Below are 16,965 nucleotides of genomic sequence, written 5' to 3'. Positions count from 1 at the left end.
ATGTCATGGACAGCAGCAACCAGACAAGTTCATGTCCAGCAGTTGGTTACCATGCTACCTGCCCTGGAGCTGCAGGGGAAGGCAGAAATAAGGAAGCAAAGTATTATCCTGGTCCTAGAAGGGAAACCAAAGGCACAAAAACACAGATGTGGCTGTAGGGGGCAGATTGGCAGGTGGTTGGATACAGTCCCATCACTTTCACTGYTCCCATTCTGAACTTCATTTTCCAGGTCCAAAGATACTCAAAGAAAAAYATGCTAAATAAAGAAAAYCCCACAAAACCATACTGATCCAAAWYTGGAGAAATCTCTCSTGTGTCTACAGCAAATGAGGCTGTTGGGTGTGATCACTACACAGCTACAGATGGTGGAAGGCACTCCAGCCCCTGTTAGGACACCTTGGTTCCAAGCTGAGGCATATGAACAGCACCAAAACATCCCACATAGCTCCAGGAGAGAGACAGTCACCTGCAGGTGAACAGCTTGGAACAACAATTTAGGTGCCTGCCACTGCCCTGTGAGTCCATCTCTGCACAGATTTAAGTTTTGTTCTGACAGCTGGACCTCATTACTGACAGAAATAGTGGGAAGTGTCTGCTGTCAAGCAGACACAAGGCAGAGGGATGACAGAGCAGTGGTCTCAGTGACATTCAGCAAGCACACACTCACAGAAAAGGCCTTTGCACTTGCCCAACCAGCAGATTAGCTCTTCACCCTTGCTGTCAGTATGAGTGGTAGAGATATTTAGGCTATAGYGCTCCCAACTCCCCCAGGTATAGGGCTGCAGACTAATAAGCAGTTTCATTTTATCTGTCTCTATCTTCAAAGTAAAGAGACACTGGCTTGCTCTCTTAGGGATGCTTTCTCCCTCAGGCTTTGAAACACAAGTASATCCCTTTCCACCCACACCCTGAACAATGCAAAAACCTGTTCATAACCAAGATATTCTTTATTCAAACCTAGGACAAGCATCTCTGTGAGGAAGGACATATATTTTTTGTGCTACATTTGTCTCACTGAATACTAGAGCTTTAAAAAATAAACCTGTAGATCTCCATTAAAAAAAAAAAACCCCTATCCCTTGATTTACCAACTTATTTTAATTCCAAATAATCCCTATTCTGTGAATGGATCTGTGCCTCATCTTGCAGAAGCAAGGGAGTTTCACCAGACTGACATCTGCGCTGCATTCTGAAATGAGACACTAAAGACTTTATTATGCCTTTTCCAAATGGATGCAAAAATTATCAGCCATGGATCAGCAAGGTTCTGTGGGTTTATGACATAAGGACAACACAGCTTGGTGCCTCCAGCTGAGCATGTTAATCAATAAGACACATTTGTTGTTTTACTTTAAATGAAGATGACTGGGTCAGCAACTGATTGCTTGGCTAAAAGATCTAAAACTGGCATTTCACCATCTTGCCTGGCTGTGATACACTTGTTTCTCTATGCCATGTGCTCCCTTTAGGGAATGCCTTAATATGAACTTCTGGCTAACGGGGAATGAGATTCTAATTTAAACCCTGGGTTTGCCATCTGTGCATGCACTTGGACTTTCGTCTGCATAACCTGCCAGGTATGAAATCATCTGGTAAATAATAAATCTGAATACACATTCCAATTATTAATGGCATCACCACGTACCAAACCCTTTGGCCATGTCAGTTATCAAACTGTCACTRTGTTTATGATACCTGTATCTTTGCCAAATATGCCGAGCTACAAGATTGGGAGAGGAAGTTTTTTCCTGTAGTGGGGCATTTTCAGTGTTTTTTAAAAACAGACATGCATTAATATTGCAGTACCATGGCAACAAGACTCCTTCTCATAACTGTGCAAGCCACTGCTCGCTCTCAGTTTAACATTTCCTCAGGTGTGACAGCCCCAGGTATCAAGAGCAGACAGTGACACAAGGCAGTGCCACCAGGTTGTGTGGACACGTGCAATGCTTATCAATTAACAAATGCCTTCCCAACTGCAAAGAATTAAGGGGAGATTTTTAAAGCCTGTAATTTTAAGTAAGGATGATCACATTATTATCTCCCAGCAAATGGAGCCTTMCCATGCCACCCAGTGGAAAGCAGACTGCCCAGATGAGTTCCTCAACTCTGATGAGAAGGCAATGAACAACAGTAGCACCGCATTTTATAGCTCAAGAACCTCCCTGTGAACATCTCTTGAAGCCCTGTGAACATCTCATGAAGCCCTAACTATTTCAACTAAACTACAATCTACAATGTCTCTCTACTCAGAGGCAAATTTAAGATATTCAGTTTCAGATGTCTTTGATATCAGTTGACAACAGTCAGARGTTCCCACTAGCAGGCACTTGCATTCAGCTGACTTTGCTTATGCTCTGTCCCCAGGTCAGGACTTACCCCATAAGAATGGCCCTGGAGTTTCTAATGAGCCCAAAGAGCACCAGCAAACATATCAGGACATGAAACAGGAGCAGGCCCAGGTACCCCAGCCACCTGTAGCAAACAAAAACATGGTCTGCAAAGGAAAACTGGTGTGTGAAAAGCACAGATAAAAAAGTTATTGTGACTTATGGGGAAAACACAGCTCTTCTCCAAGGAAAATCCACCACTAAAGATTAATCTTCAGAGAGYTCTGGGTGTTTGTGGGATTGGGAATTGAGGCAGGAAAAAACATTTACACAACACGTTCAGCACAAACAGTTGTTGAGAAATGAGACTGTTAGTGTTTTCTAGAATAAAGTTATATGCACTGGTCATCATCAGAGAAAAAAAAGGCACTGCAGCTTCTTGAACTTCCTAGATATTTGTTAGGAAATGCTTCAGTTATTTATTCCACATGTTTGGATAGAGATTCTCTTTTGTGGAATACAACTGATTTTTATTAAACAGGTTTAATAAAAAGGAATGTTAGGGTGTGGTGTTAATTTACAGAASTAGTGCCATTTTCTACTCTATTTAATGTGTTCTTTATGCACTTATTAGGGCACAGCAGTAGCTTTATTTGGGGCTGGCTTTTTCCCCAGTGCTAGAATACAAACTCTAGATTTTGTACCCTGAGAATAAGTTGTTCTTCAGTTGGTGATAAAGACACTTAAGAACAAAAGCTGTGCATTTTGATTTAAACTGAACACAGTCATGCTGTAAGAAACAAATCAGCTGYGTGGGCCAAGAGCACCTGCAGCAACACAGAGCCTTTGGCTCAGCCATCCAGAACAWGCACATAATTTTTGCAAAACAGGCCAAAGCAGATGCTGTAATCACTACACTACAGCATGCTACACACCTGTACCAGTCATAGAGGTCAATCTGAATTGCCAGCTCCTCCAGAGACAGCTCATCATTCTTCCAAAAGGGGATCTCAGTTGTTTGCCTGACCAGATCATCCAAGAGACTTTGCAGTTTCTGGACAATATGCAGGTAGTCTGTCTGCTTTTTGAACATCTCCTCCAGGACAAGCAAGTTTGGTTCCACTGTTTGGTTCAGGGCCACTGAAGTGTCCAGAACCTACAGTATGGGAAAGAAAAAGAGGAATAAACAAATTAAAAAAAAAATTAAAGTACTGGAAGCCAAGGAAGTAAAAGGGAATTAATTCTAACTCCAAGTCATGGACAGCTTCCAGATTACCAGGCCTCTGTCTTAAGAGGCTCAGACTGCTTACCCTTCAAAAGCAACTTAAAAGYATCTACAGGGGAGATTGTTTGCAAGTAGCCCAGTGATGGCACCTCAGCTGAGCCTTAACACATGGACACATTTTGYAGCCATCAGGGTTGCAGCATGAGACCATGGAATTAGAGATAGCACAGGAACAACCAATGGTACTAAAATGCTACATTTTACTAAGATTTGTCTGCTTTGGTTTGCCTCCTCTTCCGGGTGTGGAAGAGAGAGCTGATCACAAGCTGTTTTTAAACCTAGCAAAGAGAAGACTTCATTTAACAAGCTGCGTTCGCTTGGTTATTTTTAGAAGAGCGGAAGAAATCACCCCGCCACTAATGGAAATTTTAGCACATCTCTAAGCCCAGATACGAAGAGAAAACAGGAAGAGACACAGGCACAGCCAGATTCAAGAGGAAAGGCGCTGAGTGAGTCTGCTGACTGCCACAACACCCATTTTTGGGGGGCTCACCCGGTCCTGGACGCCGGCCACGGTGCGGTTGGCATGGCGCAGCGAGTACGTCAGCCGGTGGATGCCGTCACTGGTCTCCCCATTGCCGTAGAAGCCGACAGCAATTCCAGCACTGTGGAGAAAGAAAGCAGTAAAGGGGAGAGGTGAAGCCAAAAGGAAAGTGTGCAACACAGGGATTATGGCTACAAAGCCCTGGGTAGACACGGCAGCACCTTCCAGAGGAAGGGAAGCTCCTCCAAAACGAGCTGGGATCATCCTACCCCTCAGCAACCACTGAAAAAAAACATCTTAAACATTCACAGCCACCACTTCTCCAAATAACATCCATATGATGAAGAACACAACACAACACGCATATTTCATTTACAGTAAAATAATGAAAATCTGTTAGAGGACTGTTTGRGAGCTCAGGTCCAGCCATGGACAACCAGAAATCCAGCCAGGCAGCTTTCCAGTGGCTACCATTGCTGTGCCAGGAGACACGTGGACATGAAATACAGATTATTTTGTTACATTTTTTAAAAGCAGGACACAAAAGGCTTGCTTTGACTGCTTGCCCATGGTGGTGGTTCCCYCAGATACATTTTCCATGCCCTTTTCTCTACCCTGTGAAATATCTATGAACATTATCTTGATTTATCTTCCCATTAGAAACATTTGTGTCACACTGATTTAGAGTACTGGGAAGGGAGGCTTAATAACTTACTGGGACAAAAGGCTTATTTATTTTTAAAGCAAGCGAATTTCAAGCTTGSACACACAATTCAACTCCAGCTGCTTAGCAAATTACCACCCATCAGTTGATTTTCCATAACTGTCCACACATATCAGTCTGCCCCAATTATGAGGTAAACCATATTAGCTTAAGCCTCACTTAAAGAAGGAAGATCCTGTAAATGAGTTGCAACCAGAGGATTATCTCATGCAAGTCAGCAACATCTCTTCTATTAAGAGATCGCTGTAGGAACTCACAGTTCCTTTTCCCAAGCCCATATTTCCTAATAATAGAGRAGGAAAGAACTTGTGAAGGGATCACACAACTAAACTCAGGGCAAACAAATGTTACCAACACAGATTTTCTGTTCTTATGTTATATTTAGTTTGAGAGCACCCAGRATCTTCCCTAGGAAGGTTCTCAAGACACCAAGGTTGTGTTTGTGGCAGTGCAAAGGAAGGTGGTGGTGATGATCCTGTTGTAAATCTGAAGTTATTCTGGATGAAACATTTAGGTCCTTCACAACACTTTTGCTCTTGCTCCTCTCCTGCAGGAAGACACATCCACCCCTCCTTTCCTGGGCTCATCAGCTTCAAACGAGTGAGCAGAACACTGTAGTTTACCTGGTTGTATTTCTCCTCATACGTGACAAGAAATAGAAGCAAAGATCATGAACTGGAAGCAGACCCACTAGGAAAATCTGTGTCAGCCTCCTGCTTTTTCCAGCAATTGAATCTCCATAAATTATAGAGAGCTTGGCCCATAAAAACCTCAGCTGTGGAGTCTTCTAGGGACAAGAGGCAGCCTTCATATAYAGAAAGAGAGGCAGCAGCCATGCAACTAAATATTTAGCATTAATACAAAAAATAAGCCTCTTTCTTCAGGAACACCATTCCTCAAACATCTTCCTAATGCAAATTATGCTGATAACTAAAGAGAGAAAAGCCCTCTGCATTCCTCCCYGGTTGCAGCTATTATCAGTGCTTGATAAGGCATGCCTGGGGTGCATGGGGGTGGAGGGGATAAAAAAAATAAAAAAACACGCTCCCCCCTCCCCTTGAAGAAGAGAGATTACAGATGCAGAGCTATGCCCAGGATAAGGCAACTCAGCATCCCACCACAGGAATTGCAAAACCGTGGCTTGAATTTGCCCTTGTCTTATCAGAGCAAAGAGATTCAGACCCTTTCAGCCTCCCAAGCTGCAGAAAATGCTGTTATTTCTACTATAGGCACCAAATAAATTCCAGAACATTCTTGACATTGAATAGGCAGATCTGACCCCTTTAATTAGCGAGCAATTTCTATTCAGCCTGTTACAGCTACTAGAAGCCTATTCTTCCAGCAAAGACTTGGTAAGTGCCCAAAATCTGCTGCTTGGCTTTCAGTATTCCCAGCACAGTAGCACAATTTCGGTGGGAAAGCCTCAGAAACAGCACTGAGAAGGAGCAGCAGATTCCTTGTCCTTGGGGATGCTGCACTGAGAGGTACCTCAGCCAGTTTGGTCACAGGTACCAAGTGTGAAGTGCTGGGACCTACAGACAAGTGCCTTTAAACTCATCCTGTTGGAGGCAGATCTASCCCAGCAGCTCTCCACAGGCTTCCCATCCTGCCCAGTACAAACCACAGCTCCCACTGCCCCAACCCTCCAGGCACAATCCCCACTCCTGACAGAAAACACCACAGCACAAAAATTGGGATAAAAGCCATTTAATCCAGGTAATAAACTCCTCTAGACACGTGACTCACACATTCACTGTGAATTAGACATAAAGCATTAATTATTCCATTCCTGTCCTGCAAAAGCCAGCTCTGCATTCACACCCTGTGCTAGCAAGGGCCACTTACACAGCCAGTCCTTCCTCTAGGAGCAAACCATGCAATTTTGTGGCAGTTCCCCTTCCTAGAAGGGCAGAAAGGAAAGGAACCCATCCCACAAGCCTGGGCTGGGGCAGAGCTGAAGGGCAGGCAGGGGGGAACTGCTGCTGCTTGGCTTTGTTTGCATTTGGCTTCATCTAAATCCAACAGTTGTTTCAAATCCCTGCCCACACACACTGATATGAGTTGCTATTGTTTAAAGCAGATTTAAGGATTTACACTAGTTTCTAACTACCTTTTATATGATTAAAGGGAAACAGAGGGGCTCCCTCTATTTAAGTGCATTCTTTTGAAATAAAAATAGATCAACTCATCTTAACCCAASAGCGTAAGTCCTCGGGGTCATGACAAATCACAAGGCTTCTTGCACGAACCCTGGAAGGCACAGTAGCCTAAGATATAGCAGATCCACCTCTCAGTAAAGGATGACAAAATCATCATCCAGTGGATGTATTTCTGTCACACAGCRTGGATACAAGAACAGCATTCCTGAATGACACAGCTCTTTCCCACCCTGGCACCCTCTGGAAGATACTCCAACACATTTTCAGTGCTTCTACAGGAAAGTCATCTCTATTTCTGCCATTCTYGCTTCTGTTGCACATGGGCTTTGGATCCCTCTTGATAAAGAACCAGAAAAAAACAAATGAAGTGTAATTCTAAATTTGCTTACATCATGACAAAAAAAAAAAGTTACTCTTTTTGGTTTCTACTTGCAAAAAAATCAAAAAATTTTCTGCATTTACACATGATGAACAGCAGAGCATTAATCTGACAGAGAGGATATTTGTGCCTTCTGGTGATGAGATCCTCCTGCTGTAATACCCACACACACACACTGTGACCCTCTGGGCACCCAGGCACCAGGCTGAAAAGATGAACACTAGCCATTCACATCACATCTTTAGAAATGAATAATCAAACTACACCAAGTCATCTTTAATTACAGGAACTTCATAAGAAGAGCCCTTTTTAGACTTCAAGTTCTCAGGAGGAATGTTAATTTGTCTGTCTAATTACCACCTTGCACTTTCGCACCAGGGGAAAGTGCTATTACTGGYACTTGATAAAGCAAGTTTTCACCATTTATTTGCACCCATTTCTTTCTAATACCATCTCCACAAAGCTTTCTCCCCACCTCCAGAGCTGAGCTCCCTTCAGGGAGAGTTAGGGTCACCTAACCAGTGGATAAAGTGGTTTGTAAGACAACTCCCCACACACAGAAACCAATCAAAACTGGTAGGGACTTGAACTGAAGTAAGCATTCATGGAACAATCTAGGCTAAGCATTCCTGCAGCTTTGTGGCTGGAGCAACTGGGAAGACTCATTAGAGACATTTTGTTGGAGAGCTCCTGTTAACCAGTTATGCCTCTCTGCTGGCTCAGCACTCTCCCTGTTGTGAGTCATTAGAAAACAGGGATCCCGAGCACACAGCAGCATTCCCAGCACAAACAGYCCCCTGGGACTGAGGAAACCCAGCTGGACTTCACCAGAGTGAAGCAGTTCTCAGCTAGGAAGATAACAGTCCACTTGCAAGCACTCAGACAGATCAGACCAGACCAGCTGCTGATTGGATCCTCTTGCTGTTTCAGCACCCAAACAGTGCCACAAAACTGCTCCCAGGACAGGCTCCTGTCAGAACAGCCTCACACCCCATTACAGCAGCTGCTGGTCTGCCTCTTCTGTTGTGTGTAACACAGAGCTGGGATAGGATAGGATATATCCACTGGGCTAATCTTTAATCTGTGCTAGCAGGAAGTCCCAGTTAGATAYCAACAGTTGGAGTCAGCTTGTCGGGAGCTGTGTCTGCATTCCCAGGCACAGACTGACCACAGARAGCCAACAGACTCTGGTTTGAGGGCACTGTGGCATCCAGCTGCTGTAGAGGGGCAAAAAACCAACCTGAGCTCTGCAGGAGAGCAGCAGCACTTGGACAGCACCTTCCTCACCATGATGGTACCAACCTGCTCTTGCTTAAACATGCTGACTTCAGGGAGGAAATTAAACACATAATTTAAAAAGTCAGGAAAAATGATCTTCCAATATCACTGTAGATTCAAATAGAATCTTAGTTTTCATGGTTCTGTATTTAATACTTSCAGACACAAATTGTACACCAAGGATGAGAACCAGTGGTTCAGATTTTGAGGAAGCCTAAGCCGCTTTCCAGCTTGTGGATGCGACAGTCACATCAAGTTTTTACCAGAATTTATATGCTGYCCTTCCAATTTTAAATTATCTCACACGTGCTCTGGAGAAGTGCAGAATACCTCCCTCTCACATTTCTACAATCAAAAACAAACACAGCTACCACCCTCAGCAGCAGCTGCCTCGGTCACATTTGCTGCATAACAATAGCTAACAAGGGCCTGTAGCAGCAGCACAACTATAAATAGCATCAGCAAAAGCTGTAAGAAAGGGTTAGGACCACAGCTCTCTCAGTGGATTGGAATGGATGCAGCTGAAGCTCTTAAGATCACTAAAAGAAAGGTGAATGAGGCAGAGATTTCTTCTTTGCAAGTTGTTTTGTGGTTTGCCTTTCCATTCCAGGCAGCTATTTGCAATCAGCAAAGCACAGAAGAGCTCCCTGCAAACACAGAAATACTGACTGGTGCACAARGTCTCCTCCTCAGCCCTGAGCCCCTGCTTCTGCAGGCAAATCCACCCCCAGCTGCTAAACTCACCACAGAATGTCTGCTCTGCACTGTTTGTTCCAGCACTTCAAGGCTTTGCTGTTCTCTTAAGTGAGTGCCTCGAAAGAGCAAACACACAAAAGCATCAGCAGCACAGTCTGGCTCCTGAACAGCTCAGCCTGGYCTTCAAGGAACACGCTCACCTCCAGAGGGATCACACACCACATCCACCCCCCAGCAGCAGCTAATGGGAAAAATGAACCACAAGRCACTGCCAAACACAGCCATCTCATTGCTCACTCTTCTCTGACTGTGGGACTGCTCCCAGACCCACAGAGGGGCAGCTGAGACCACCTGGAGTCTTGGGCAAGAGTAGATGATGCTTGGAATTGGAAAAGAACGTAAATGGGAAAGCGCTCAATATAGCACACATCCAGAGCATTGATTCTGTCCAAGTCAAAGCACGATCAGAGGCCCTTTCCTCCCTTGTATGTCTGCAAACATGTCCCTGCTTTCAGATGCTCCATCATCACTTTTGAGGAAATTATCTTCTTTTAAGCTCTTTTGCATCCATCCTTCACTAATTACTGATTTTTTGTTGTTTTTCAGCAATCTTTCTTTCCACTTCCCCTCCAAAAGCTTCTATTGCTCAGTCACAACAGGAAATACACTGACCCTGGCACCCTTATTAGCAGCCCTTGGAGGKGGCATGTTAGTATAGATAACAAAATGTAGCAGTGTCTTACACAGGCTGCAAGATCTGAATGTTCCCTCCAGTTGAACACAAATCCTTCCAAACCCAAAAGAATCATCTGTGTCTCTTTCTTCCTRATCTACTCTCCCACACATAGTGATTCTTTTTGGACACCAGATTCTGAGAAATCTGCATTTAGCCCTGATAAATATTTCAACAGTAACCATCCTGTTAAAGTGATAAGCTCCCAAGGACGGAGGGTCCTTGATTTATCACTTGAAAAGTATCAAAGAGCAGGACATTAGCTATTCCTTTTCACATTGCTCAGACACCAGGCAGCTCTGCAAGCCATAGAAAGGAAGGAAATACATTACAGATATTTAAAAACACACAYGCATCAAACAGAAAGAGGGATTATTGGCAATATTCACCAGCTGGAGACAGAGCATTTGAGGTGTGAGGATGTGAGAACAGGATAACCCAAAGCACAGGGACGGTCCCCTGGAGCTCAGCCATACCTGCASACGAGGGTGGCGATGATCACACACCAGGCTGTGCAGCAGCAGTCAGCATTGAGGTGCTCCTCACTCTTCCGATGGCGGCAGCACAGCCAGAAGGAGTAGAACAGGAGGAAGAGCAGGTCCAGAGCCAGGCAGGACAGAGCGATGCCACCCAACAGCAGCAGGGCCTGYGGGGAACAGAGATGGTGTCACAGCTGGGCCCTGATGTTTGAGGGCTCCACAAGGAATACCTTGAAAACAGATCATTCTGTGGGTTTGGTATATTTTTAAATATAACAGGTGATTTTTTTTTGTCCCACTTGCTCCCCTCGCTCCATCCCACTCAATGAAACCCCATTCTGTACCTCTGCAGTAACAGCTGAGCCATTTTGTCTGTCCCAGTCTGCAAACAGCCTAAGTTAATCAGAGGGTTTCCTCTTTACTACTGATCACAGGTCAGCAGATTTAACGAACAAAAATAACAAAAAAAATAGTTCAGCCAGCTGCCTCTATCTGTACAGTTTTTTAATCTTCATGAATAAATATGCAGGCTTATTCATTAGAAATCCAAGTGCATGAGTGGGTTTGAAAGGGGGTGGAATTTATTATACATGCATGAGATTGATTTTTTTTAAAAAAAATCAATCTCCATGCAATGCTTCTGCTCAAGGTAGGCCTAGAATAAATGCTAAACCCCTCCATATACCATCCACATATATAGGTACAACAAACGTGGATGCTACAGACACACTTGAAGCAGTCACAAGTTGAATTAGTGTCTTATACCTATTTCTAGTCATGTTCCTGGGAGGAAAGGGAAGTTGTAAGAGTTTAACTCCCTTCCAGTTTCTTTTTATTCAAAAAATCCTGGTTAAAATCCAAAAATGCAAACCAATTTTGTTAAATAAAATCAAATTAAAAAAATTAAATCCATTCCAACACCATATCTAGCCACATTTTCCCACCTGCATGAMTCAAGTAAAAGGATGCATTTTTATCCATAATTTTTTTTTTATAAATCCTTGGTAGTGGTGACAAATATCAATTTAYTAGAAATTGCTTAAATATCTGGAAGGGGTCCAAGTCACCTATTGCTGCCCCAATATTGGGAATGCAGACATAGATCTGTATCAGCTAACCTAGAACAAAGGTCTGGGTTTTCAAATCAGTATCTCTTTTCCTCCCCACGCAGAAATTCCTTACAGAACATTAATATGCTTCCCCTTGATTGAAACAATAACTTCCTCCTGATCAAAAGCAATACAACAAAGAATGCTGAGATTAAAGTAAAGAACTTTCCCAACTGGTGAAACTAACAGGGTCTGTAGGATTTTGCTCTTTGTAGGCTTTTCTTTCCCCCACTCTGCTCCATAGGTACTCCCTGCTGAGTTATTATCCTGGCAAACAAGCCACACAAGGCCCTTCCCAGCCAAGAAACRTCAGCCATACATAACGAGGTCCACACCAGTTAAACCCAAGTGCTGCACCACAGATACTCCATGTAGCCACTTGCTCTTGGCTTTCCCAGCCTTTAGAAATCCTCTCCAAGCCCACTGAGCACACTGGGATGGGGGGAGCTTACAGGTGCTGCTTTCCCAAACGAAAGAGCAGAAACTCAGTCCCGCTGTGCAAAGTGAACTCTGGGATCTCTACCAGCGAGGAGTGGGGGTGGAAGGGAAAAAGCCCAATCCCCCTTTCCCATGCTTTCTCCAGATGGTGTGAGCGCTGCTTGAGTTCCTGAGCAAAAGGGGCCTCCGAAAGGGAAGCTGCACTTGGAGCCCCATGTTCCCCCACTTCTGAAGCCCTGCCATGTACCAGCACTCCATGCTAATTTAACTAACACATTTGGCATACCAAAGCTCCTCAGGGATATTCTTTATTTTTTAMATATGTCAGGCTGCTGTAAGGCAAAGCCTTCCTGCCCTGCTTGCCTGCACTTCTTTCTTCACACCCTCAAACCTCCTGCACATGCTAAAAGGCATTACTGCTGGAAAGAYGAACTCAGCTGAAAACATCCTCCCAGCAACTCTTTTATCAGCAAAAAACCCACACTGCAGCTCCAGATGTAGGGGAACCGCCCCCATTGAAAGGAAATATTAAAAAAAAATAAGGAAAAATGGGTATCAGACTGCCAACCAGCATGCAACCTGAAGCCCCTGTTTTGAAGGGACATTTAATACACACTTTAAATTTGCATCTGGCCAAAAGGACTTGGCTAGCCACTATACCACAATCTGCATTTCATTTTCCAGGGAATAKTTGTTTTCCATTAATGGATATATGCCATGACAACAAGTGAAATCATCCAGCAGAGGAGTTATTAATCTTTCTGACTGATGAGTCAGTTTAGGACCCAGAGACTGGCTGGCAGTGAAAGCCCGGTCACAACCAAAGATATTCCTCTGCCTGCCTGTCAGGATTAAATGACAGTATTTAAAAAAGGGGGGTTGAGGCTGGATAAACCCTTAGACACTCTATCCTGCAACAGCAAATCTGGGACTCGGTTATCCAAGGCCACATTATCCCAAGTAAATGTAAAATTATGCACTGGGCCTTTTGCCACAAAAGAGCATCAATTCGTCTTCGAACATTTGCTGAGCTATCAGAACCTTTATAGCAAATGATGCATGAACTGCCCTTACAGGAAAATGGAGACAACTTGGAGGAACAGCATTTTACCACTGCACTGACATTAATGGCAGCTGTGGAGACAGAGCAGTCCCTGAAAATGAGAGTAAATCCAAGTGGTATCTGCCAGACTGGCAGGAGACRAAGCTACAGTGTCAGGAAGCACTTTCAAAATAAAAGCTGTACACAGGGAAGGAACCACAGGAGCATTGGTAGCTTGGGAAGGCACCATGGGACCCAAAACCACTTGGTGCTGTGTGGGGATGGTGCTGCAGTGTTTACAGCCTTTCTCAGCTCCAGCATGGTTGCCAGGATTCTTGGTACTTCCCACCTCCATGAAGCCAAAAAGGGGGAGAAAACATCTAGATCCTCACGTACAGAAAGGTGAAACACARAGCACAGCAAAAACATGTCCCCTCTGCTAGGAAGATCATTTGGCACAAAAAGTCCCAGCAGCAGAATARGTTTAAGAAGTTAATTTTGAATACACAAGGGCTCAAAACCATCCATGCATATATCAAGTACAAGATTTTACCAATCTCAATTTATCCAATTTCCAATTACCACATTCTTTACACCTTAACTGCACTAACAGCAGCACAGAATAGCAAGAAGCTTTTCACATGGAATAGATGATTGCTATTTTACTACTAGTTAGAAAGTCTACTAAAACTCCTTAAGTAACTTRAGAGCAAAGATGAAGCTTTCAGGTGGTTCCTGAGAAGAACTGCAGTTTCACTTTAATCTTCCATCAATGATTTTAAAGGTATTTCATCTTAAAGCTTTGTGATTCCAGCCCACAGAACAAAAAGAGCTACAGCTTTTGAGCACCTCAAGAACACAGCTGTCTTAATCATTGCCAGATTGAGAATGGTTTACCTTAAAGTTAGCTTTTGCCAAAAGAAAGCTTTCCACTGAATTTGCAGTTAGTATTCTTTCTGTATTTCCATGCAGSGACTTGAGATAGTGATAATAAAACAGAGAGAAGAGGTTAAAGGAGTGTGGGAAGAGAAAAACGTTCACCCAGAAGAACAAATGAAGCAACCTGGGCTGCTGCCAAAGGAGCACTCATCTCTATTTATTCCATGAAGGACGGAAGTCATCTTAGCAAGAAAAGAAACTGCTGTGGGATAGTGTCATGCCTACACTACTTCCTACACCACTTTTTTTTTTCCTTCCAGACTTCAGGACATGTCTCTAAAAAGCTTATGTACTCACAGATGATGAGCAGCTATGTCCTATCAAACTAAGTGGGTTTTTTGTTTTGGTTTTTTTTTTTTGGTAATGCTGGCAACAAAAGGAACACTCTGACCTCCTCATCAACTTGTTCTGGACACCCTGTGTGTCCAGAGATTTGATTTTCAGTACTTAAAAAATGCTTCACGAGGTGTTTGTTGAGATAGTTGAGTGTCTCAGGATGTCACTCATCCCAGAGCCCCTACAGACGGGTAGGGAACACAGCCAGGCATGTATTGGCTGATGGGATGTGGGGGGAGGATGTGCAAACCACTGCTGATGTCAGCAGTAAACCATCCCTATCTCCTCCRGGGGACAAACCTTCCCAGGCCAATTACTGCACTCAACAGTGTRGAGGAGCAAAGCTGGGCAGGAAATGTGCTGTGGAAGAGGCTTTTCCCACGGTGCCGAGATGAATTCTCTTCCATGAGGGATCCCTCTGCACCAGGGAAGAGCACCATGGAAACAGAGAACAGGTTCCACCACCTCATCCCTTTCCACAGACATCTTCCACAGAAAGCACATTGGTAAGGGAGAGCAGTAGATTATAGATATATTTAGGGCAAGCCCACACTGGAGCAAGCAATATAGGCCAACACTTTGCCTTTAGCTTTTTTTGGCTATTGGCTTTCCTTTCCGGAAAGCAGGAAATGCCAAGGATTGTGTCATGCTTTTTCTTTTCTGGTTTTGTTTTGTTTTTTTTAAACACCTTAAGACAATAYAGCAGACACATCAGAACAAAACCAGATCTGCAGCCGAAATCTCTCCTAGCATGACTCCATAACTCAATTCCATTTAGCAGGCCAATTTCTCCAATACTGCAAAACTCTCTACATAGGCATGGGCATTACACAGTTACTTGGTATTAGAGCTGTGAACTGAAGCCACTTTAATTACAAATGARTGTTCACACAGGGTTTTAATGTAGTTTAACTAGAATGGCCTTAATTCAGTGTAGTTTAATTCACTTTAGTACATTTAAAGTGGTTTAACTAATCTATTTTGAATTCATTCCTCCAGTTAATTCAGATTAATTTCTCAAGTGTAAGCAACAATTAAGAACAAGGCTAGGTTGATTAAAGATTCATCATCATTTCCTCCATAATGACATTGTGACCCCTTAGCTCATAATTAAAGACTTCCAACACTGCCTTTATATTTAGTCCAATTTGCAGAAGCCACCAGTGCAGAGGCCAAAAAGACACAACTTGCTGATCCTTGGCTTCTTGYAGCAACCACCTCAGTACAATCACTGCCAGGGTTCTGAGAGCTGTGGTTGAATAATACATAGCTCAGGTACGTCTGTACACCTCAACTTGAACAGGTTACACAGGGCCAGGTGCTAGAATTTATCAGAGCAGCTCCTATCACCACCAAACAGAGATGGAAAGCACCGAGTAGAAAGGATTTTCTTAACAATTGGGTTGGATATTTTTTCCTACCCATGAATGCAGATCTAAGCTGTGCTAATCARCAGTGAACACTGGAGTCCTATTGGGTTGAAGTCAAATAACAATCCATTTATTCCCTTAGTTGTTACCAACTCAGCAATCTCCATCTTACACAGCAAGGAAACGTTCCCAGAGGTAAGGGGGTCCTCTAAATTGGATGTTCTTATCCCTAGTTTCTCCATAATGCTGGCTGAAAGCCTCTGTGCACTACAGCGATGAAAAGAATGAGACACTCTCACCAAATTCAGCTTCCACTGACAGGTCCCYACAGACTAAATCTTTATTAAATGAGGCTTAGCTCAGAACTGGCAGCTTGTCAAATGAGCATTCTCGCTGAAAAGGCGGATTTCCTTTCTGGGGATTCTGCAAATTCCCTTGCAGGACTCTAAAAAAGCCCCCACCACCAGGGATGCATCAGTGTTCATGCAGGTCTTTGCCCCAAATCCCAGACCAGCAAAATATGGAAAGAATCCTCATGGGAACAGGCTTTCAGCTTTAGGAGGTTATTTCTTCCTAGTAYTTCCAGCTGGACAAACCTCACAGCCATTAGTTAACTTTGTTAAAARGCAAGAATCAGAAAATTATTTGGGAYRTTGAGGTGAAGGGCATCAAAAGGGYAGCTGGAGGAATTTGGCAAGTATCCTGCACCACATCACATCCACACTCAGCTTGCCCAGCTCACCCGTGGCAGATCCACACCATTCCACCAGACATTCCTTTCCCACACCAGATTAGCTCACACATTCCCACCCAACAGCAGCTCCTCTACTCGAGGGCTTTTAGAAGCCACTTGATTTCCTTGGTTAGAAAACTGTATCATCCATTAATGTCTTAAAACACAGGCTCCTCGCARGGTAATTTTCCAGCAAACTGGATAATGGAAAGAAACCCCACACTGTAAAGGAAGTATGAATTTAATGCTCCTACAACTCAAGGCTAAGCAAGCACTGCCTCTATTACCTGGCTCATGCTCAAGTGCTGTATAAATTCCAAAGCCAAGACAATTCCCCARCCCCAGCCCTCCAGCAGRAGCTCAGCTATGCTCCTGGAGGCTTGGAACTCCCTGAAGGAAAGACGTGGCACTGCCTGCAGGCAGGGACCTGGGCACACTTGCAGAGCCCAG

The 16,965-nt window shown here is 43.8% G+C and overlaps 1 protein-coding gene across 3 annotated transcripts in view; it reads right to left on the bottom strand.

Annotated features, from left to right (window-relative positions):
- TTYH3 (tweety family member 3) overlaps positions 1-16,965 on the bottom strand; it is a 67,243-nt gene that overhangs the window by 19,884 nt on the left and 30,394 nt on the right. For all 3 annotated transcript variants that reach the window (XM_057369840.1, XM_057369837.1, XM_057369839.1), the window contains exons 2-5: positions 10,546-10,715; positions 4,110-4,221; positions 3,267-3,487; positions 2,381-2,476 (exon numbers count right to left, since the gene is read on the bottom strand). In XM_057369840.1, coding sequence (XP_057225823.1) covers positions 2,381-2,476; positions 3,267-3,487; positions 4,110-4,221; positions 10,546-10,715 — 599 coding nt within the window. The remainder of the gene's footprint in view (positions 1-2,380; positions 2,477-3,266; positions 3,488-4,109; positions 4,222-10,545; positions 10,716-16,965) is intronic.

Source organism: Malurus melanocephalus, unplaced genomic scaffold (assembly GCF_030028575.1).
Source record: "Malurus melanocephalus ecotype Western Australia unplaced genomic scaffold, MMel_1.1 scaffold_115, whole genome shotgun sequence".
Classification (NCBI taxonomy): Eukaryota; Metazoa; Chordata; class Aves; order Passeriformes; family Maluridae; genus Malurus; species Malurus melanocephalus.
This window is presented reverse-complemented; position numbering and strand designations above follow the sequence as displayed.